At 44.1% G+C, this 24,232-nt stretch overlaps 2 protein-coding genes across 2 annotated transcripts in view; one reads left to right on the top strand and one right to left on the bottom strand.

Moving 5' to 3' along the window:
- Positions 1-24,232, bottom strand: part of LOC137436645 (actinia tenebrosa protease inhibitors) — a 107,735-nt gene that overhangs the window by 34,352 nt on the left and 49,151 nt on the right. The gene's annotated exons all lie outside the window — the stretch shown is intronic.
- LOC144889003 (carbonyl reductase [NADPH] 1-like) lies at positions 1,476-21,616 on the top strand. The gene is made up of 5 exons (XM_078768809.1): positions 1,476-1,561; positions 5,914-6,210; positions 16,726-16,976; positions 18,460-18,604; positions 20,815-21,616. The coding sequence occupies exons 2-5, from the start codon at positions 5,916-5,918 to the stop codon at positions 21,036-21,038; spliced, it is 915 nt and encodes a 304-aa protein (XP_078624935.1). The 5' UTR covers positions 1,476-1,561; positions 5,914-5,915; the 3' UTR covers positions 21,039-21,616.

Below are 24,232 nucleotides of genomic sequence, written 5' to 3' on the forward strand. Positions count from 1 at the left end.
TATGTGCTGCACGGCAGCATCGCCCGGCCGTCAAAGTCTCCCCGGCAAAGTCACGAGCTGGAGGATATGTTATTGTTATATCTGTACTTGTTTTGGACTTTTTTAAAACATGGGACAAAGTGACCAGTTGAAATGTAAAGTTAAAATGGGCGACAGTTCATCAGCACAAACCCGCAGCAAGCCGGGGCTGATACGATCAGGACCAGTCGCTTTTCTGACCTTCAAGTTCATCAGAACATCAGAACGTTTTGTGACATCATTTATTTCTAAACAAAACACATTTCTCCAATTTCATTTCAAGTGTTTTGAAGATAATTAGCTGATCATCAAATAACAGCAGGACGGTTTGCTTTTTTGTTCATTAAAACGATGAAACTTCGCAAAAGTGCTAAGGGGACATCTGAGTTCAATGTGCTCCACATATTTGTCCCCTTTGTTTCGCAATTTCTGAAATCACTTTGGCCTTTAAGAGCAGTTTAACTCCAAAGCACTCGTCACTTCTTACATGATAATAACTAGCAACGGTACCCGCCCTGCGGGCGGGGCTTCAATTGGGAGGCCCAAATGAAAAGGCAAAATATCAGAAATTGAAGGCTTTTTTTTTTTTTTTTTTTACGATTTATATGAACATCCGTTAAATCATATCACATGCAAATCAGCAAAATCTAAACAGTATTTGTAGAATTTCAATAAAAGCCACATAACTGTTCATATCTGTAAATATTATTCCATCGTGTTTGGAAAAACTGGAAAATTGGAAAAATTGGGGAAAAAATGGGGGGAAAATGGAAAAACAACCAAGCCTATTTTACTCCAGGGGGTCCCAGGATTACCCAGCCAAAATTTTGTTGCGATCGGTTCAGCCGTTTTTGCGGTACCTGGGAACAGACAGACAGACATTTGGTGAATTATAGCAAGATTCTCTGTTTAGCTTCATATAAATGTCAACATTTCTTTTTTACTCTAATTATATTTTCATTGTTTTTCGGTTTGAATTTTTTTTTTGACAATTCTGTAAATACGTATTGCCTGAGAATATGTTTGTATAAAATTGTAAAAATTTAGCTCAAGGTAAATTCATCCAATCTTCTTCTTTTGTCAAGTTTTCCTGTAACCACTCCAAACATCCAATCTTATGTTGATGTATGCAATGCACACCACACTATGGTCCGAAGGACCGATGGTCCGAAAGGTTGAATTCGAAAAACCATAGGGTCTTCGAAAAATAGTTCAAAGGCCCAATGGTCCCAAAGCCCAAAGGCCCGAATTCAACCGTTCGGACCATCGGGCCTTCGGACCATCGGGCCTTCGGACCATCGAGACGGTGGCACCCCGATAGTTGGGCCACCCACATATAGCTCACGGAGACGCTGCCTTTAATGGGGCTAAACCTCAATCAATAATAGCCAACAATGCATCGTAAATAAATGAGATCTTACATGCATCATCAGCAATGTTTATGTTCCACGGCGTTTTTAGTTTCCCGGTGTCAGCAACGAAGTGACGTCATCGGGAGCTCTTTTGGCAATTGGTCGATCGACTGGTGAGGTGAAAATATAAGGTGAGAATGCAATGAGTGTTTCGATCTTTTTCGTTGGAGATCTTTAAAGTGCATTGAGTTGAATTTTTTAATATATCCAGGAAGCAAATAAATGGATTAATCACTGGAGGTGTTCATTATACATGGTGGTGTTATTGGCACGGCAAACGCAAGTACATTTTGTACGAAGTCAGTCGGTTGGTGAAGACGGAGTAAGGCAAGAAAGGAATGGTTTTTCTTGTTTTTTAACTTGAGTGCGTTATTATTTAGTATCGGCCTATTTAATTGACCTAGATTTGTATTTTTTCATGAGATTTGTCGGAGATGGAAATTGTTTTTGATATAAACTATAAAGGTGTTTTTCATGTGAAATCCTGGTGGACGGTGGACGTGCACAGCGTTTATCGGCCATGATCCCGGGGGCACAAATATGGCACAGCGTTTATCGGCCATGATCCCGGGGGCACAAATATGGCACAGCGTTTATCGGCCATGATCCCGGGGGCACCAATATGGCACAGCGTTTATCGGCCATGATCCCGGGGGCACAAATATGGCACAGCGTTTATCGGCCATGATCCCGGGGGCACCAATATGGCACAGCATTTATCGACCATGATCCCGGGGGCACCAATATGGCACAGCGTTTATCGGCCATGATCCCGGGGGCACCAATATGGCACCGCGTTTATCGGCCATGATCCCAGGGGCACGAATATGGCACAGCGTTTATCGGCCATGATCCCAGGGGCACAAATATGGCACAGCGTTTATCGGCCATGATCCCGGGGGCACCAATATGGCACAGCGTTTATCGGCTATGATCCCGGGGGCACAAATATGGCACAGCGTTTATCGGCCATGATCCCGGGGGCACCAATATGGCACAGCGTTTATCGGCCATGATCCCGGGGGCACCAATATGGCACAGCGTTTATAGGCCATGATCCCGGAGGCACCAATATGGCACAACGTTTGTCGGCCATGATCCCAGGGGCACGAATATGGCACAGCGTTTATCGGCCATGATCCCGGGGGCACAAATATGGCACAGCGTTTATCGGCCATGATCCCGGGGGCACAAATATGGCACAGCGTTTATCGGCCATGATCCCGGGGGCACAAATATGGCACAGCGTTTATTGGCCATGATCCCGGGGGCACCAATATGGCACAGCGTTTATCGGCCATGATCCCGGGGGCACCAATATGGCACAGCGTTTATCGGCCATGATCCCGGGGGCACAAATATGGCACAGCGTTTATCGGCCATGATCCCGGGGGCACCAATATGGCACAGCGTTTATCGGCCATGATCCCGGGCGCACCAACATGGCACAGCGTTTATCGGCCATGATCCCGGGGGCACCAATATGGCACAGCGTTTATCGGCCATGATCCCGGGGGCACCAATATGGCACAGCGTTTATCGGCCATGATCCAGGGGGCACGAATATGGCACAGCGTTTATCGGCCATGATCCCGGGGGCACCAATATGGCACAGCGTTTATCGGCCATGATCCCGCGGGCACAAATATGGCACAGCGTTTATCGGCCATGATCCCGGGGGCACCAATATGGCACAGCGTTTATCCGAGAGGAAAAAACACACCAATACGTGAAAGGAGCCAAGACTGGGACTGCACAATTGCTTTAATCAATTTTATTATTATTATTATTATTATTAAGAAACAGACAAACTCTCGAAGGGAAGGAATGGGATCCGAATTTTTAAAGCCAGGAATGGAACCATGGACTGTGTGAACCCGGCTTGACGAGACCACGGGGGTCTCTCATCATGGATCCAATGACGACGAGGAGACCGAGACCTCATCACGGACCCTACGAGGAGGTTAAAGGTCAATGATTTATCGGTCATTCTGTTCTCGAATCGATTTCAGGTACACGGTGGGCCTACTAATACCGTTCTGCACCCAATAGCCTTGGCGAAACCTTCACATCCTTTTAAGCAATGAATATGGTGGTTGGTTGGCTGTGAGTTGGATCGAGGTTCCTTACAGAAAACGAACTTGTCCATCCCGATTAGATTATTTCACTTTAAATGAAAACAAACGGCCTGGTTACAGTTTCGTTGATGCTCGACAGAAAATGTCGGAGACTTATTACGGACCAACAAACCTTCCTAAACTCATTATTTTTTGGGAGCAGTCACAAGACCTTATCTATGTGAGCACAATTATGATCATCAACTCCGCCACCAAAGATGGATGGAGGTTATGTTTTCACCCCTGTTTGTTTGTCCGTTTGTGAACAGAATATCTCAAAAAGTTGTGGACGGATTCGGACGAAACTTGGTGGACCGGTTGGGTGTGTGACAATGAAGAATCGATTCGATTTTGGTGAAGATCCGAATCTGGATCCAGCTCGGATAATTTTTAAAGTGATTCTTCACCATTGAGTGATATGGCCAACCAGGCGGACGTATGCTCTCCACTGAGTGCCGTTCTAGTCTTCCTCCTGTGATACTGGACATTGTTTGAGATATCAATACAAATTTAATGAAATCTTAATTTGCATGATTCATTGAGAATTTATCTCGATTATGATGACATTTCTAATTCCTGCCCCTGAACTTTGGCAGACATTTTGGTTTACAACGTTACCAAGAACATTGGCCAAACTACTGTAGAACTGCAGAGCTCTGTAGAGGTGTAAGAGCATACCTCTACTAAGCTGATCAGTTTACGTTTGATATTCCACTGAGAATTGATATCGATCTGGACCTGAACAAAATCGAATCGATTTGTTCTTCTCACCTGACCAACTCATCCACCAAGATTTGTCAAAATCCATGCACACTTTTTGATATATCGTGATAGATATTGTTTTTGGCCCCCATCTCTCAATGGTGAAAATCACATAGTGTAAAATTGAGAGTATCCGTCCAAAGGGGAGCGATCTTGTTCCAAGGAAGTGAAAGCATGCAACATGTTCTGCTGACACATACCTTTATCTGGGCATTGTACAGGTGATTGAAAGCTGCCTCAATCGCTCCCGAATAATAATAAAAAAAATTAAACGAAAAAGCATTTTAGAATGCAAAGCCTCATGCCTGCATCCGCTTCATATTTACGTCTTCTTCTTCCTCTGTATGCTGAACATGACAGTTCAAAAAATTGATTTATGCAGCCTTGACCTTTGAGATAATGCTTAAAAAAACAAAAAACAATCCGCTTCTAGCTTTTGATTGTTGAACCCATTCAGTGACCCAATAGGCAAATTCTTAAAATTTCAGGTCAATAGGATGAAAATTTGTGATTTATGCAGCCTTGACCTATGACATTTTCATCTAAAAGAAACAATCTGTTTCTAGCTTTTGATTAGTCAACAAATATGGTGAGGCAATATGTAAATTCTTAAAACTTAAGAAAAATTGCATGAAAATTGATGATTTTAGGTGAAAATTTGATTGCAAAGCTCAAATGGTAAATTACGATTTCAGGTCAATTGGATGAAAATTGATGATTTTTTGGTGATGCTGACTTTTGACCTTTTGACAATTATTTGTCTCCATATTCTCATAAAGCTTTGTTGGAAAATTTGATGACAAAAGCTCAAATGGTTAAAGTTATGGCCGGACACACACCTACACACATCGCTGCGCGGCGGACGGAATAATAACCCGGGTTACATACATGAAGGAAAAACATGCCCACTGCTTAGAATTCAAAACACTTGACTGCATGGGAAAACATGGGGACAGGAATACTGCACCTAACTTTAAAAGTTATGCTGATCCTATGTAGCAAGTCTGGATGTAATCGGCCCAGAACAACTGTAGGTGGAGTAGTGCGACACACACACACCGCTCTGTGAATTACAGTGAGGATTCTTGTATCCGGGTCTTCATCAAAATCAAATCGATTCATCCTTGTCACACATCCAACACAGGTTGTTTCACCACCAAGTTTTGTCCGAATCTGCTGATAGCTTTTTTGAGTTATCCTGCTCACGGACAGACAGACAGACAGAGGTGAAAACATATCCTCCGTCCAGCTTCGGTGGAAGAGATGACGTGGAATGTTCCGATGCTTCGGTGTGTTTGATATCTGTTGAAAGTTATTTTCAATACAAATCTCCTGATACCTTAATATTGAGAATCAGTTGAGAATTGATCAAAACAAGGCCAATTTGGCCATATTTCTAACCTCCACCCCGAAATGGTTAATAGATTTCAATGTGTTAAATGCAGTTACCTGTGCAGATTCACTAGATATCATTAGTAGAGGCTTTGAAATACCATTAATGTGGATATACAGAAAGGATCGAATTATTGGGGTCGTGTTCCACGTTCTCAGCTCAACTAGAAATGAAAACCTCTTGTAATTTGTGTTTACGTTCGTTTTTACAGCCATGGCAGCTCAGCGTGTGGCAGTTGTGACTGGAGCAAACAAAGGCATTGGGTTTGCAATTGTGCAAGGTCTCGCAAAAACCTTTGATGGGGTTGTGATCTTGACCGCACGCAATGAACAGCTGGGCCGTGAGGCCGTGGATAAAGTGGCCAGCCTTGCAGGACCCGCTACCAAGATCAAGTTTCACCAGCTGGACATCACGGATGACTCCAGTGTGAAGTGCCTAGCAAAGCATTTGTCAGATGAATATGGTGGTCTCGACGTCCTCATCAATAATGCTGCCATTGCATACAAGGGTGAGTCTTAACGATTGCTGTCGAACACTTAAGTGTTCGCCTAAGAGTCATTGAAGGCCTGGCCAGTTGAATGGATGCTGAATGATGATTGTTAGCTTCATGAGAATAGGAAATGTACCTTGTTTTAGATTGAAGAGAAACTGGGAGACATTTGCAGGAAACATTACGAATGGATAAATATATATTGTTTGTCCCATTTGCCTGGTTTGAATCCGGTGAGTCGCTTCAATGCGACCATCATGGTCAACCGTTTCGGGACCTTCCCCGCTGGATCACTCGCCTAGTGTCTCAATACCGTACGGATTGGAAATCCCAAATGACCAAGCGTCACACCGATTAGGCGTCGCTTGTTTTATGCAAATTAGTCCAAGCGAGCCTGACGTGCTCCATCTGAGTGTTGAGAACCATGGGCAATTATCCCTCAATAGGACTTTCTGGATCACCCCAGGAGAACGACGACAACCAGAACTCGCTCATAAGACCAGGTATATTTATGCCTCTGCCCCCGAAGGTAGCCAGAGACGTTTTGTTTTTGGGTTGTCCGTTCGTATGTCGTTCTGCCCTTCCGTACGGGATACACCTCGTTTTTCTCAGCAACCACATCTCTGATTGAGATGACACTTTTAAGGTAGGAGGAACACCCATGCAGAAGGTTTTTATGATTATTGTGACATCATAGGTAACGTAGTATGGCAGCCATCTTAGATTAAACGCAAATAATTAAAAAATATATCTCAAACTGCTGAATGGAAAAATTTGAAATTTGGCACATTGTCAAGTGCTCCAAATGGGGAACAAAGGCATTATAATGATGACATTGTCGGTGAAGTGGTATACTTGGCATAAATGTTTTAATCAATGCCTTATCCTAAAAATCAGAAATTGCATGCACATGATTTATGAACCATTTCTAAAGAAATATTAATTTTATGGCATCATCGGTCGCATTGTTTGGCAGCCATATTGGATTTAACCTGAAAATTTAATGACCAAGCGTCACACCTCTGATTTTTTTGTTCTCAGCTCTCCATGCTATCCATCGAAATCGAAGTTAAGTAATTGTTCCCATTTGTATTTTCGTTATAACTATTTATTTTATGGTGTATATATTGTCTCCCGACGAAGATTTTCGGTGCAAATCTTTCATACCTGTATTGAAAATCGTGTTAATTCGGGTCGTGTTTTGAGGCCTTGTAGTTGTACAGTGAACACTGTACAACCTTGAGGCTTTGTTTTTCTCTCAGCGGTCCGTGTTTTTGTGATCCAATAACTTTCGTTCTCTGTTTTCCCAATCTTTTCACCCCATAGCCCTCTTCCTTGTGTAAATCACAACTCAAAAAAATCAAAAAAAAAACATTTCCTTCTCTGTTCTCATTCGTTTATTCATTCTTATTCGTTTCTTTCGTTCGTTCTTCGACCACGTGTTTCTCCCCCATTTCCCCAGATAGATTGTCAAATTTCAACTCGTTATTTTATCGTCCATGCGTTATTGTTTTGATTATAGTTACTTTTGGTTTGAATTTCCTGTAACTTGTAATTATTTAATCGTGTTCTGCTCCTCGTGTGCGGCCTTGTAGTTGTACCCCCGTCGGTGTTTGTTATCTTAATCGTGTTTTGCTTGGCTCTTAGTTTTTTTCCCTTCTACCCCGAACATAATACTCTGTCTAACGTTCTAAATCTGCACCTCCCGCCCCCCCCCCCACCCCCAAAAACCACACAAACAAAAAAAAAACCAAAAACATTTATTTTCCTTTCTCCACGTGTACTGTTGACTCATCCTGTATTTTCTGTCCAGGTGTGCTGTTCGCCCCGCCCCCATTAACTCCTTGCCATCCACCGTTTGCCCTTCACGTGACTCGTGGTGGTCCCTCTCGGCTCTCCCCCCGTTGGTATTTTTGTGCACATAAGATTGTTCACGGTTCTGTTTAAATATTATTTAAATATGTATAACCTTTCCCCTTCAGTGTTTTACTCAGTGGTATTTTACAACACGCTGTTTTTCTTCCTATTTAAAAGGCTTTTCTCAATTTCCTCTCCAACTCATTCCACCTCAAAAAAAAGAAATTCAATATCTTATACGTCTCCCTCACTACATGGTCTAAATTCACATTCATTCCATCCCTCCTCCATCATTCTGAACCGGATTGCTAACTTGAAAATCACAACAAACCCAATTTGTTTTCAATGTTCGTCTTTCATTAATCATCCACTTTCTAAACTCCCCTCTTGCCCCTCCCATCCAAATCCCTCCCCTTGCACCTACACTCCTAAACTCCCCCCTTGCCCCGCCACTCTTAAACTCCCCCCCTGCCCCTCCACTCCTGAACTCCCCCCTTGCCCTTCCACTCCTGAACTCCCCCCTTGCCCTTCCCCTCCTAAACTCCCCCCTCACTCCTCCCCTTCAAAACTCCCCCCCAACCCCTCCCATTCAAATCTCCCCCCATACCATTCCTCTCCAATTCTCCCTCCTCCCCCCTCCTCCTCAAAGCTGCCTCCTCCCCACTTCGTCTCCCTTCTATCTCATACCTCCACCCCCCCCAACCTTCTTCTTTCCTCTGCCCCCCCTCAAACAACCCCTCACTGTGCCTCATCCCTTCACCTTCAAACCTTTCATCCTCCTCATCCTTCCCTTTCTTGGAACTCTTCTGCAATCGCTGACACACTAACAACTGCTCTCCCTACCTCCCCCTCTCATCCTTCATCTTACCCTACTCCTCCCCTCCCCTGTCCTGTACCCGATGCTCCCCCTCTCTCTTCATTAACGGTATCGACCTCAAACATCCGGGGCCTTCGCTCAAACCTGACTGATCTCTCCATACAGGTTGCTTCTGACAATCCAGACTTGATCTGCTTAACAGAGACTTTCCTCCTTCAAGATGTCTCTGATTCCTTAATATCTCTTCCTGGTTACTCCCTCCTCCGGTATGATAGACCTGAGCCTCGGCCTGGTGGTGGGGTGGCTATCTTTATCAAAAACTCTCTTCCTCACTCTCCTTGCACTGCCCTCTCTCCTCTTCACCCCCAGGAGTACCTCTGCCTACGGCTTCCTCTCCGCTCCCACCTTTTGTTCATATGTGTTCTGTACCGTCCCCCAAACAGTGATGACTCCATCTACATTTCACTGTCCGACAACATGGACCAACTTCTATCCACTCATCCCAACTCTCTCTTCCTCATATGTGGTGACTTCAATTGTCATCATGCCACCTGGTTGGGTGTGGGTTCCTCTCTCACCAGTCATGGCACCTCAGCAAAGGACTTCTGTGACTCACTGGGATTGACACAATCTGTCAATTTCCCGACCCGGATCTCAGCCAATGGAGTATCTTCTCTTCTAGACTTGGTTATGACTAACTTCCCTGCTAATGTCTGCTGCTCTTCTTCTGCTCCAATCGGTTCTTCTGATCATGTGCTTGTCAAAGTGGACATCTCTCTGGCCATTCTCAGAGAGCCTCCTCAGCGTCGACGAGTCTGGCATTTCACTCAGGCCGACTGGGACGGTCTTCAAGCAGCCATCATTCGTCTGGATTGGTCTCCCATCTCCACTGCCTCTGACATCAATTCTTCCTGGGAATTCTTCCAAAGCAAACTGATCTCTCTCATGCACAGATTTATCCCATCTCGCCTTCAGTTGTCTTACCCTTCCTCCCGTCCATGGTACACTGAATCTTGTGGTGAGGCAGTTGCCCTGAAACAACTTGCCTTTGCCTCTTGGAAGGCTAATCCAACTGAAGGAAATCTCAGTTCCTTCCACCAAGCTCGGAACAAGTGTGTGTCTACCCTCAGGAGTGCCAGGAAGCACTATCTCTCCTCACTCAAGAATGAACTCTCAAACCTGTCTCCTTCCTCCAAATCCTGGTGGCGTCTGGTCAAATCCATTTCTGGTGTTTGTTCCCCCTCCATCCCCTCCCTTACCTCAAATGGCCACACAGTTGACATCGCACGTGACAAAGCCGAATGCCTCAACTCTGTGTTTGCCTCAAAATCCTTAGTCCCAAACCCATCTCTCTCTGTTCCCACCTTTCCCAGTCGAACCAAACTGCTCCTGGACTCTGTGACCTTCTCTCCTGACAAGGTGGAGGAGTTTTTGTCAAACCTCGACTCTGATTCTGCAACTGGACCAGATGGCATCAGCCCACGGGTCCTAAAATCCTGCTGTGCCGCTCTTTCTCACCCTCTCTCTGTTCTTTTCACCCTATCTTTTGCTCAAGGTCATCTGCCAGCATCCTGGAAATCAGCAAACATTACCGCTTTACACAAAAAAGGTGCAAAAACAGATCCTTGCAACTACAGACCAATCAGCCTGCTCCCAATTATCAGCAAAGTCATGGAATCCATCATTGCTTCGGATATGAAATCTTTCCTCTTCTCCAATGGCTTGATCTCTGATCATCAATTTGGTTTCAGACCAGGTCACTCTACTCTGGACATGCTGCTTCTGCTGTCTCAACAATGGATGGAGGTCCTCAATGCCAAACAGGAAATCAGAGCTGTCTCCCTTGACATATCACGTGCCTTCGATACGGTCTGGCACCCAGCTCTGCTCACCAAACTCTCCTCCTATGGTATCCATGGAAATCTCCATGCATGCCTTGCGGACTTCCTCTCTGGTCGTAGTCAACGTGTGGCCCTGAATGGATTTCTCTCATCTCCCCTTCCCGTTCAGGCTGGAGTTCCCCAAGGCAGTGTGCTGGGCCCTGTGCTTTTTCTGGTTTTTATCAATGATCTCTCCGACTCTCTGGAAAATCCTCTGTATCTCTTTGCTGATGACTCCACTCTCTGCCGCTCCATTCCTCTTCCCTCAGATCGGCAGTCTGCAGCCTCCTCACTCTCTGAAGACCTGGACAAAATCACAGACTGGTCAAACATGTGGAACATGTCTTTCAATCCTGACAAATCTCACACTCTTACTATGTCTCTCCGAAAAGATCGACTGGACAACCCTCCCATCTACTTTCTCAACAATCCTCTCCAAGAAGTTCTGTCGCTCAAGCTTTTGGGTCTCACCATCTGCCATGATCTTTCTTGGGAAAACCACATTTCCAAGCTGACCTCCAAAGCCAGTCGCCGACTGGGCATCCTCCGTCGTGCGAAGTCCTTCCTAGGCACACCTGAGCTCCTCACCACATACAGGGCTTTCATCCGCAGCTCAATGGAATACTGTTCTCCCCTATGGGCTGGTGCTCCTGCCTCACACCTGTTTCGGCTTCACGCTGTTGAATCCAAAGCTTTCAGAATCATTGGAATCTCCCGCGATGAAGCTATCTCTGAGGGCCTTTCACTCACTCACCGCAGGCAGGTAGGTGGTCTTTCTGTCTTCTACCGACTCCTCTCCGGCCTTGCTCCCCCAGCTCTCTCTGTGCTCTGTCCCCCAAATATTCCTACAGGTCGCACAAGATCTGCCAGCCACCCTCTGATGGTTAAACTGCCGAAATCTCGGCTCTCTGCTCACCTTCACTCTTTCATGCCTCTTTTCTCCCGCCTCTGGAACAAACTCCCACACTCACTTCAATCACACTCCTCCCTCCAGGTCTTCAAAACAGCTGTTCACCACCATCTCTTATCTTCCCCCATCCAAAACCTTGATCTTTTCTACCCCCACTAATTCACCCCAGATCCACATTGTTTGAAATTCCAACTTCTTTCCTGGAAGTCTTGGCAGTGTCCATATGTTTTATACCTCTCCCACCCCCCCCCCCTTCCCATGCCTCCCCCCCAAAGACCTCTCCCTCCCACAGTTCTCTCGATGTCTCCATGTCTCTCGGTCCCTGCTCTCAAATGTTGTGTTTGTGTCCTTCCCCCTCTCTCCCCATCTTGTCTAACGCTCCCGATGTTATTTGTTTTGTGTGTCTGTTTGTCTTTCTGTGTGATTAATGTTCGCTCTTTCACGAGCCTCGATCTTGTATACAAAAAAAAAAAAAAAAAAAAAAAAAAAACCTCAAAAAAGCATCTTCTCCCAAACCACCAAAGTGATTGACTTGAAACTTTATGGATGTAATCGACTTGGAATGGCGATTAAAAATTGATAATGAAAACGTCATTGGTCACATTGTGAGGCAGCCATATTGGATTGAAGAAAAATATTAAATAATGATGTCTCAGAAACCGATTACCCTATCGATGCGAAACTTTATAAGTTTACATAACACCATTGCTGCATATCGTTTGAAAATGATGTTGGAGGTCACGTGGTTTGGCAGCCGTCTTGGATAGAAAAATGAACTCATCCGATCAACACGAAACTTTACAAACATGATCACCTACCCATACATATGCATAGTGTACATTTTTTCATGTTATATGTCTCGTGGTTTTGCAGCCATATTAGCCTGAAAGCCGTAATAATAAAAAAACCCTTCTCTGAAACTGCTTCACCGATCGATGTCTTGTCTGGGGAAAATGTGATACTTGAGAAAAGCTGAAGGGACTTTAATCGAGCTTGTTACCTTCGCAAAAGCCGAAGGTTATGTTTTGATCGCTGTGTATTTATTTGTATGTCTGTGTGTGTGTGTGTGTGTGTATGTTATTCGCATAACTCAAAAAGTATTCAACCGAATTGCATGAAATTTGGTGGGATGATTGGTTATTATACGGGACACATTTGATTAGATTTTGGGAGCAATCGGGTCAAAGGTCAAGGTCACGAAAAGGTCAAAATCGTATTTTTACCATAGCGCGGTCAATTTTTATCCAATTGGCATGCAACTAATGCCAAAATGTTCAGAATTCAATGCCCGATCTTGTGATATACGACATGACCCAGTGAAGACATTACCCTTGTTAGCGGTTGGGGGTCAAAGGTCAGGGGGGTCACGACATTGCAAAATGTGCGTTTTTTGTCATAACTCGGTCAATTCTTATCCGATTTGCATGAAATCAGCACCAAACTGTTCACTGTTCTGTTCCCTACACTCCCATGCCAAGTACAGAACAGTAGCTGCGGCGAAGGTATGCGCTCTACCGAGTGCCCGTTCTAGTTTGTTTATAGGATAGTCAACGAGGGCATCTACCCATTGTCACGGGCAGGGACTACGCGGAGGCGTATTGGCGACCCAGTCGCATTGATCTAGTGAATAATGCAAATGGCTTTAGGGAATGAAACACAAGGAGGCAATTCTTTTTTGTATGCATCACACGGCTGCAGGTAGCATAATTAGCTGAGGACACCATGGGATCTTTACCATCCACCAACCAATGCTAGCAGACGGGATGCCCGTTTAACTTCCATTCGAGGGACTTCACAAACATTGAATCGCCTTGCCTATGAAACCGGGATGACAGTTTATAGCTGGTTTGGGGATTAAACCCAGGCTAGACAGCTTCAGAGGTGAGTGCGTGCAGAATAATCGCCTCCCTTTGACCTTTTTCGCTTTTTGTTGTTGCATCCTGAATTTAAAATGGATTCAATTAAGATTTTTTTTTTTAACTGATCTTTTTGTGTTTTGTAGATATCACCCGCCACAAAGCCTTTAAGGTCACTCGAGGTTGGGGCTACACAAATGAAAGTATAGATATGAGACATAAAGAAGGAATCTATTGGCATTCCTCTTGAATTGAGGTAGGTTTGGGTAGAGGGGAAAGTAGGATGCAGGTAAACTGTTCCAGTGATGCTGTGCGGGGGAAAAAAACTAGAAGAATACCTCGTAGTCTTACTTCTTGGGACAGATATAGTGTATGGATGAGAAGAAACCGCCAAATGTGCAGAGCGACTGAAAGTATGCTCAGGTGAAACAACCTGTCATAAACCCTCGGAGCACAATCTGTGGTAATATCTGTAGAAAAGGCTCGAGGAAACAACACAGTGCGATCTGAGAGAGGCTCCAGGGATGATGCCAACTCCTGTTCCACCAGAATGACAGCACGGTGCTGGATTCTGTCAAGAAGAGATAGGTGACAGGCCGGAGCACCAGCCCAAATATGGCAATGATACTCCATGACCGGATGTATCGTGGCCTTGTATAGTTGGAGCATAGCAGCTTGAGAAAGGTATGGCCAAGGACAAAATAAGCAGCCAAGATGCTGGGACGCTCTTTTAGCTATACCAGAGATGTCCTTTTCCCAGCTTGGGTTTGAGTTGATATCCAATCCATGCAGACTGATAACAGGGGAGTTCCTGCAAAGGTGAAGAATCCATAGACAGGGTTGGAAAACAAGGTGCTCTTGAACTAGACACAGACTACAAGGTAGTATTTTTGGTTGAAAGTAACAAGCCAGTCTTTTCCCCAGTTTATCACTCTCTAGGTCCTGATTGAGAGTGGTACTGGCATGGTCATGGGTAGGAGACGAGGTTCCTGGGTAGGTAGTATACAGTGAGTCATCTGCATAAATGCTTGAGAGAATACAATCGGGCAGATCATTGATATATAACAAGAACAATATTGGACCTAACGCAGACCCCTGAGGAACACCAGTATTTATGTACAGCAGATGACTGTCCGTCATGCACCGCAGAAATTTTATGATTTGCAAGGACGTCAGAGATTGTATCAAGCAATTTTCCAGAACTGCCATATTATTTTAGCTTATGGATGAGGCCCTTGTGCCACACTTCGTCAAAAGCCTTTGAGATGTTGAGAGCAACAACACTGGCTTCTCTGCAATGATCCAAAGCCCTATGCACATGTTTCGTGATTAGGTATAGAACATCATCAGAAGACCTTGAATGTCGAGAGCCATACTGGACATCAGTTCGGAGATTGTGGGTTTCCAGATGAGTCATGAGTTGTTGTTTTATCAAGGATTCAAACACTTTGCTGATAATGGGTAGAAGGCTAACGGGCCGATAGTTATATGGATCTGATTTCTCACCGGAGCCTTTAAAGAAGGGGAATTGCAGGGATTCTTTCTGGTCCAGTAGATTTTGAAATGTGAAGCCTTTGAATAATCTTTGCAACTTTCCTCGATGTGACAGTGGAACGGCTGCTGTGAAGACAGGAAGGACAAACAGGCAATGGATGTCCGTGGTCTTCAAGCGTGGAATTTGCAGCAAAATGCTCAGCAAAGAGGTTGACTTTATAAATAGGAGAGGTAAACACTTCAGGGCCATTGAAGAGGACAGGAATCGATGATGGATTACGGTTGAGAATGCTGTTTGTAATTCTCCAAAAATCTCCAGAGCCGTTTATTGAAGAGAATCACAAACAGATTATGCATACTGTCTCTTAGCATTCTCTAATACTCGTTTACAGTGGTTGCTCACCAGTTGAAACAAATGATGCGCCTCACTCGACCCAACAAGATGATACTGTTGAAAAAGGTGATTGCGATGGGCGATATCAGCAGAACAAGCCGGAGTGGACCGTGGCTGAGGGGTGTCACTTAGGTCCGAGAAGGGATAAAGAGGTCCATACCAATACAGATCCACTCAGTAATTTCCTTGGCAGCTTCAGATGGGTTGTGACAAAGGATTGAGTTCCCGTGAGCATCGGCAAGAAAAGAATGCACGGCATTCCAGTCAGCCTTGCTATATTAGAAGACAGTTCCATGGACAGGGTGAACAACAGTTGATGGTGAAGAATAAGAAACCCGAACTTCGACGTTGACGTGATCAGAATTTCCTAGAGGAGGGTATGGGGGTATAATTTTTGCAGTACAATATCCAGGATTTGAACACAAAAACAGATCAAGAAGTTACTTGTTATCAATAACTCGATCAGGAATTTCAGTCAGAGCTGAGATGATCTGAGTAAGGTCATGTGACATCGCAAAGTTAAATGCACTGACACCAGGAGCCTCAGTGCTGTGAGTAAACAAACTATTCTTCGTGATGAACATTAAGGTCTCCATAGACCATAATATAAGCAGTTTGGTGTCAAGACAGCGGGGTATTATGTGTAGATTAGTGACAAAACAAATCTCAATGCACGCCATTTTAAATTCAGGCTGCAACACAACAAAGTGTGAATACCTTCTGAAGACACTACGTCTTGGCCATCCTGTACAAGGAAGCAATAACAGGTACATAACTAGAACTGTGAGCAGTGATGACAGCCTTTCAGGCAAAATGGCCACCATACCACGTGACTGACGTATTCATTTTCAATACATTTTCCTCATGCGTAGATAAAATCTGTAAATTAGAGTTTGGATCGGTTAAGCGGTTGTGAAGATATAAATTTTCAATTTTTTCCTTGAATCCAAGATGGCCACCATGTCACATGACTGATGTCATCGTTTACAAATATTTTAATATTTTTTATATTATTTTTATACAAATATTATATCAACACATAATGGTGCCTTTTTGTCATGAAGTGAATGTCTGCTTGGACCTCTTATGATCCTCGGAAGCATGTTGCGGAAGTTTCTTCCAAACAAGTTGGTCCTCGGTTGCTTCTTTGTTTGCCTCCATTCTACTTTGACTTTGGTGAATAGCAAATTCTGTAATACTTAAACAGTACAATTATATGGTTTACAGCACAGTAGTAATGGCATGCTTCCTTGTGATGATTCAGATGATGAGTAATGGCTTGCCATGGTGAATAATATGACTCGTCATTTTTATGAATCCTGCAGTTGCAGACACCACACCTTTCAGTGAGCAAGCCGAGGTCACATTGCGAACCAACTTCTTTGCTACGCTGCGCTCGAGCGATGAATTCATGTCACTGCTGCGTCCGGCTGCACGAGTTGTAACCGTGTCCAGCACGTCGGCTCTGCGTGCTCTCAGTGGGTGCTCTCGTGAGCTCGCCAAGCGTTTCCGTGACCCCGAGCTCAGCCGAGAAGAGCTTGCGACATTGATGGAGAAGTTCATAAAGGATGCAAAGGTATGTATTCATTAAAGATGAAAATGCCAGAAAGGTACTGTCATCCTTTGTAAAGCAGTACAGGTATGTTCTGGACACAATTGCCCACATTGAATGGAGAAGTTAAAAATAAGAAGTTTGAAACTCCTTTGAGATTTCTCCATATGCTAAATACACAGAAAACTCACTTTAATGCGATACCAAACATATGATCATCGCTGGTGCAGTTCTCAAGTTGTGGAGAAATACTTTTGGAGTTGGCGTGAACATCGTATTGAGTAATTTGCTCAAAACTTACTCCACTCACCGTAGTGGGAATTTCTAATGGAGAAATCCCAGTGAAATTTGTTACACTCATAGTTATTATTTTGAATACAAGATTGAGGCTCATCAAAAAGTAAGGATTGAGAGTACAAGGGTAACATCGTGATGGTTGTCCCAATGTCCTTGGAACAGATGGACAATGCCCTTGAAGCCTGTGAGCAGATGAATGTGGCAAACTTGAAGATTTTGATCAATGAAAGATTGTGATTTTTCTCACCATCTGCTCGTGACTTGTTATCGTTTACCTGAGACCAGGTTGGTTTGCCTAGGTGGGAATCCAAGTCCTCAATCCCGCTGCCTTCAGTTGGATAACCTCCGTGACATACTAGATTCATCCTTGTCAATACGTCATTTTTGTTTTTACCACAAAGCGAACAAAATACTGAAGTGTGCATGGGAAGGAGTGGGATATTCATTCTCAAGATGACCAGGAAGTGTTTGTGTTTTCACATTTCGCATCATTGATATACACGGTCTGTCGGTCACTGTAAATGGCTTCATGTTTTGTGTATGTAAGCAACAAACCAGGAAGTAGATTGTGGTCAGATTGAGCCAAACTCAACGGTTTCGGTCTCCTTGTACGTTGATCTTCCAGATGTTGGAATATGAATGAATGCTCGTTTTAAGGCCATTTCTCCCCGCTAGAGCGGGGGTTAGCCTTGCAGGCCCCATGACAATCATGGTTCCCTGTTTGAGGCAATGTTTTTGTGGCCGGATGCCCTTCCTGACGCCAACCCTTAGTCGCCTCTTATGATGCGCTAGGATACGGTGTACCTATTCTAAATCGGGGTACACACCGGGATCATTCATCCCAGGAAGCTGGTACTCAATAAATATAGTAAGCCATTCCTTTGGCTCCGTAAGGGGCATGGGGCTACCGAGGCAGTTTTTCCTTGGGTGGTGGGTACAGTCCTGGATGGGTTTCCAGCATGAGGCAGGATACTCAAATGGCTCATTCTTCTCATTAAGCTGGTACTCATTTTGCTGACCTCTGGAAGATGTCGGGCTGAGTCGACCCACCTGGTGTTGTCTAACGGAATGACAGGGGCTTCAACGCAGAACCTTAAGAGTATAAACTTGCAACTTTAACCATTAAGCCTACATGAGGCTTCCATGACAATAGCTGCTTTGCATTTAAACTTCACCGCTAAATGCTGTTTGTCCCGTGGATGAAACCCAGGCAGGTAACCACAAAGCTAACGGCTGGCCAAACAGCGCATACGGCATGAGCAAGGTGGGGGTGACCTGCCTGACACGCATCCAAGCACGCGAAATCGGCCACACCCGACCTAACGATAACATCCTCGTCAACTGCTTCTGTCCAGGTGTGTTAATGCAGTAATGTTTGTGAAAGTGAAACAAAAGTTATACTTCAAAAACCTCGGACTACAAGATGTTTGTTCCAATATGATTTTGTTACCTCTGCCACCAAAGGTGGAAGGCGGTTATGTTTTCACCAATGTCTGTCTGTCTGTCTGTCTGTTTGTTTATGGACAGAATATCTCAAAGTTGTGGACGGATTAGGACGAAATTTGGTGGACAGGTTGGGTGTGTGACAAAGACGAAATTATTCTATTTCGGTGAAGATCCAAATGTGGATCTGAGAATTTAAAAAAAGTTTCTTCACTATTGAGTACAACAACAACAACAACAACAACAACAACAGGCATTTTGAGGCCATTTTCCCTGCTAGAGCGAAGGCTAGCCTTGCGGGCCCCTTGACAATCTTCTCCATTTTGCCCTATTTTCTGCATCTCCCCTTGTTAACCCCCTTGCCCGCATTTCTTCTTCCACCACCTTTAGCCAAGTCTTTCTTGGTTTTCCCCATCCTCTACTTCCTTCTGCATTCATTTCCATCACTCTTCTCAACCAGTCACTTTCATCCTTCCTCAACACATGACCAAACCATCTCAACCTGTTTCTCTTCACAGCATCCATCACAGGCTCTATTTCCATCATCTTTTACAAGTCATCATTTGTCTTCCTCTCTCTCAATGATACTCCACACATCCACCGAACCATTCGCATTTCCACCCTTTCCAGCCTTTGATGCTGCTCTCCGTTCATTACCCATGTCTCGTTCCCATAAATCATAACACTTCTCACACATGCAGAATACACTTTTCCCTTCAGCTTCAACGACACTCCCCTCCTCATCAGCACGCCACTCAGTTCCCGAAACTTCTTCCATGCACATCTCACTCCAGCAACCGTTGCTGAGTCTGATCCACCTCCTCCATTCAGCATGTCTCCTCGGTCGCAAAATGTTTTCACATCTTCCAGTTTCACGCCGTCTCCAAGATCCAACTCAACATTTCCTCCATCTGCAGCTCACTCTGTGCACACCTTACACTTGAATGTAGCTGCCACACTGGTTAATGAGCCTCTCAGACCACTACATTTTTTATGAACCCACTCAGCACACATTGTGCATTGAATGGAATTCACTCCGACACCCTTCCTGCACACAGCATACGGCCACTTCCCAGTTCTTTCCACCTCACCACATGCTTTACCACTTGCCATCACCTTCGTTTTTCCGATATTCACCTTCAGACCTTTTCTCTCCATACATTCCTTCCACTTGTTCATCTTCTCCTTCAGTCCATCCATACCCTCCCCAATCAACACCAGATCATCTGCATGCAACAACTCCCACGGTAAACCATCCTTTCCGTTCCGAGCCAGCACCTCCATCACAGCTACAAATAGTAGTGGACTTGGTACCGACCCCTGATGCACTCCCACCTTCACCTCAAACTCACCACTGTTCCCGTCCTTCGTCCTTACAGCTGTGCGTGCTCTCTCGTACATTGCCACCACTACTCTGATCAACCATTCCTCCACTCCTAACTTCCTCAATGCCCATGTCATGATTTTCTTCACTATTGAGTGATAGGGCTTAAACTGATATATCCAGGATGTCTCAAAGTTGTCGACAGATTCAGACAAAACTTGGTGGACAGGTTGGGTGTGTGATGAGGATGAATCGATTTGATTTTGGTGAAGATCCGGGTACGAGAATTTTCAAGATATTGAAGTGATTCTTTACCATTGAGTGATAGGGCCAAAAACGATATGTATCATGATGTCAAAGTTGTGGACGGGTTATGACAAAACTGGGTGGATGAGTTTGGTGTGTTCAATATTTTGTGCGTCATCCACTCCTTCCAGTGATTTGACTTGAAATCATAATCCCTGCTTCCATCAGGTGAGCCTAGGAGTGTCTCTGCTTCTTAAAAAAAAAAATTGCAAGCATTTTGTATGAAACTAACAATGTGCCTTCACAGTCCAACATGTTAAACTTTAAAAAATTTCTGCGATGAATCAGGAAACGCCAGGAACCTATCCCTCTTTTTCCCATTGAAACAATGCCCCCATATTCACAGATTTGTCATTCGCGGCATTTTCCAGGGACATATCCTCCACAAATGTCGGTGGTCCGACTGTATTAACTCGTGTTTATAATTCTATCGGATTGCTTATTTGAACTAAAAGGTCTTCAATGATCTCTGTGACCCCTTTGGTACCTCAGGCTGGGCGCGTACAGACATGGCTGGTCCAAAAGCTACACTCTCACCTGAAGCAGGTGCTGTTACCCCACTGTATCTTGCCCAGATCCCTCCTGGTGCAAGCAGTCCACATGGACAGTTTGTTTTTGAGAAACAGGTGAAGGCTTTCATGAAACAGAAGAATAGAATATCGAATGATCGTATAAAGGCTATTTTCCCTGCTAGAGCAGGGGTTAGCCTTGCTTGAAATTTTTGCAGAAAAATACATTTTTGAATTGTATGACTATCTGTGGCTTCCTAAATGATGTTAAACATTTGATTCGTTTGAGCTTAGCTTTGATTATCCTCTGAAGTATGGAAAACGATACTCTGGTTTTATCAAATTGTTCTCTCCTGGTACTTCAATCGCTTCATCAAGTTCCATCACGTAAACACACACTGGGTCCAGTCCTGCAGAGATCGCTCATTCTCTGAAGACATTAAATAATTTGATTGATGATTGAACCTTGGATCCTTGGATCCAACCTTGGAATACAGGGATAGTGATATTATTTGATGATTAACTGATAGTTCACATCCCAAATCGCTTGACTTACCTTGACTCGAGGTCTGAAAACACTTTAATCATAATCTTCCCACATCTTCCCACATTTTCCCATTTTAAACTCGATGTTGGTGACCTGAAGACATGATGACAGATGAACTGTTCTTCCATGGAGTGCATTGTTTGTTGATAATAATGGAATTTTGTTGGATTAATCCATAATTACTTGATTAAAAGGTATGCATCATCATAATGAAATAAAATTGCTACATTGAACCATTCATTGTGCATTTCTCTCGATAGAGCCAGCTCTGTGTAAGGAAAGATCATATGACATCAGGTTCCTCAATGTGGATCAGGTAGAGACAGATTGGAGTGTGTTCGAAGGTAGTCCAGCACGTACACGAGATTGATTTAACTTTGATCCCTTCAGCCATTATCGTGGTAACTAAGTCATTTTTTACTTAACATGACCTCTGACCCCAAAATCTGTTGATGTTTACATTTAGTTGATGATGTGTTGTTTTTGTAATAATAATAATAATAATAATAATAGCGTCAATACCAATGATATAGTAAATACAGACTTGGCATTTAATATGGAATATATATTTTTTCTTGACTTGGGTTTACTTTCTGAACTCAGTATATCAATTTGGTGAGTTTCTTTTACCCTTCGGTGATGTCTTTGTTGAAAGAACCATGTCACTGATTGTGTTTCGCAGCAAGAAGTCAATAACAGGATTATATCACAGGTGGCGTGACAAAATGTAAGGACAGGTACATTTGACGATTGGCTTCACAATCAGGTATATAAGGGTTGTTGCGTTCTGTATTAGTGGAAAACAACTGCTGCACGTCTACAAAAGTTATTGCCGCTTCCTCTGGAGATGGTCCGTCAACTTGACAATGCTGTTTGTCATGGAGTGGTGGCTTTACGAAATTCTGGCATGAAACAGCGTGCTATTGCTCGGCAGTATGGCATCACTCAAGGTCAGGTGTCAAAGATCCTGAAACGAAATCCTCAGAGAGGTGTCCCTACTCCAATACCGAGGCCAGGACGTCCACGCAGAACCACAAGGAGAGATGATCGCCTGCTGCAATGGCCGTACCAAGTCAGCTAATCGGCTTAGGGCTGAGTGGCAGCAACTGACCAATGTGCCTGTATCCAGAAGGCTAGTCAACCAACGACTGGTTCAAGCAGGCTATCGTGCCAGGCGTCCCCTGAGAAATCCATGCCTCACCAGACAACACAGCCAGCGCCGATTGCAGTGGGCCAGAGAGCACCGTCAATGGCAGCCAGGACACTGGAATCACGTGACCTTCAGTGACGAGTCTAGATTTCTGGTCTATCGTCAAGATGGCCGCGTCCGAGTGCGCAGACAAGTGCATGAAGCCCACATCGAAGATTGTAAAGTGCCAAGAGTCCAAGCTGGAGGTGGTGGGGTGACTGTTTGGGCTGCTTTTCATGCAGGGGGCAAAACTGACCTGGTTGTTCTGAATGGAAACCTGAACCAGTTCAAGTACAGGGTCATTCTGGAAGAATCATTGCTTCCATTTGCTCGTGCAGCCTTTCAAGGAAACTTTGTCTTCCAAGATGACAATGCACGGCCTCATCGTGCTCGCATGATCCAACACTTTCTTGCTGACCGTGGTGTAGAGCATATGGAGTGGCCTGCCATGTCCCCGGATATGAATCCGATAGAGAAATTGTGGGCAGAATTAACGCGTCAAATCGACAACTTGGACCAGCAGCCGACCTCTGTGCGTGAATTGCAGCAGGCTATTGTCACTGCAAGGCAAGCGATTCCTGTCCAAACTTTGGCAAATCTCGTGAACAGCATGCCTCAACGTGTACGTGCTCTCCTGAATGCTCGTGGGGGTTACACGAAGTACTGAACTGTAATTTTACTGTCCGTAATCCCAGTCATAATTTAGCTTTTGTTTTTGTTGAAATTTTTTTTGGCTAATGTGCAAAATAAAGGGATACTTCTAGAAAACGTACAGAAGTTTAACAGTACTGTCCGTGAATTGAGTTCGATATCAGTTTATATCACTTTCAAGGATCAATTTATTTGCTTCGAATGTCAAATGTCGTTTTTGTTTCTTTTAAAGGTCACATTAACAAAATCTAGAATAATTTCAACATAATTCCAATGAACGTTTGGTTCTAAGTCATCTTGAAAAGTAAGTTCAACCCCACAAAAAAAATATTCCATATTAAATGCCAAGTCTGTATAATCGTAACACTGCAATTCCTTTGTCGTTATTGCAAAGTTTCTAGATTGAAGCGTTGTCTGGTTCATGAATCAATGATGAGCGGTGTACGGTACAAATAATGCGGAAGTAAGGAATTAGCCAATGTTTTTTATTATCATTTTCATAATAATGTAACGTTAATATTATAGTAAATCTAATCGTAGTGACTGCAAAGTAACTGGAGGTTAAAATATATCATCTTCCATATATTACCCTTAAAGTAGCGTCAGTTTTGTGGCCGTCCATAATGCGACATCATAACTTGTCTGCTCTACTGGACTAATTTTGCACCATCTCTCTGGCTCCGACCTCACTCTCTCTGACCACCTAGCCATCACGCTGACCATCAACATCCCCACCCCAGCACCAAGGCATTATCGCACTATCAACTTCCGTAAGCTAAACGCTCTTTCACCTACCTCATTCTCATCGACCCTCTCTGAAAAAATGTCCACTTCTCCCTTCGTTGACCTCCACACCCCTTCTGACCTCACTGACTACTACAACCACACTCTCTCCTCCTGCCTTGACCAACTTGTGCCTATAAAAACCAAAACAGTTTCTTTCACCCATTCTGCTCCCTGGTTTACCCCTGAACTCCGCCTGATGAAAACTTGTGCTCGCCAACTTGAAAGACG

Source organism: Myxine glutinosa, unplaced genomic scaffold (genome assembly GCF_964187855.1).
Source record: "Myxine glutinosa unplaced genomic scaffold, kmMyxGlut1.1 SCAFFOLD_521, whole genome shotgun sequence".
Taxonomy (NCBI): Eukaryota; Metazoa; Chordata; class Myxini; order Myxiniformes; family Myxinidae; genus Myxine; species Myxine glutinosa.

Coding starts and splice junctions, on each gene's coding strand:
- LOC144889003 (XM_078768809.1), top strand. CDS start 5,916: ATGGCAGCTCAGCGTGTGGCAGTTGTGACTGGAGCAAACAAAGGCATT. Junction 6,211..16,725: donor TGCTGCCATTGCATACAAGG/GTGAGTCTTAAC, acceptor TGAATCCTGCAG/TTGCAGACACCACACCTTTC. Junction 16,977..18,459: donor AGTTCATAAAGGATGCAAAG/GTATGTATTCAT, acceptor GATGAAACCCAG/GCAGGTAACCACAAAGCTAA.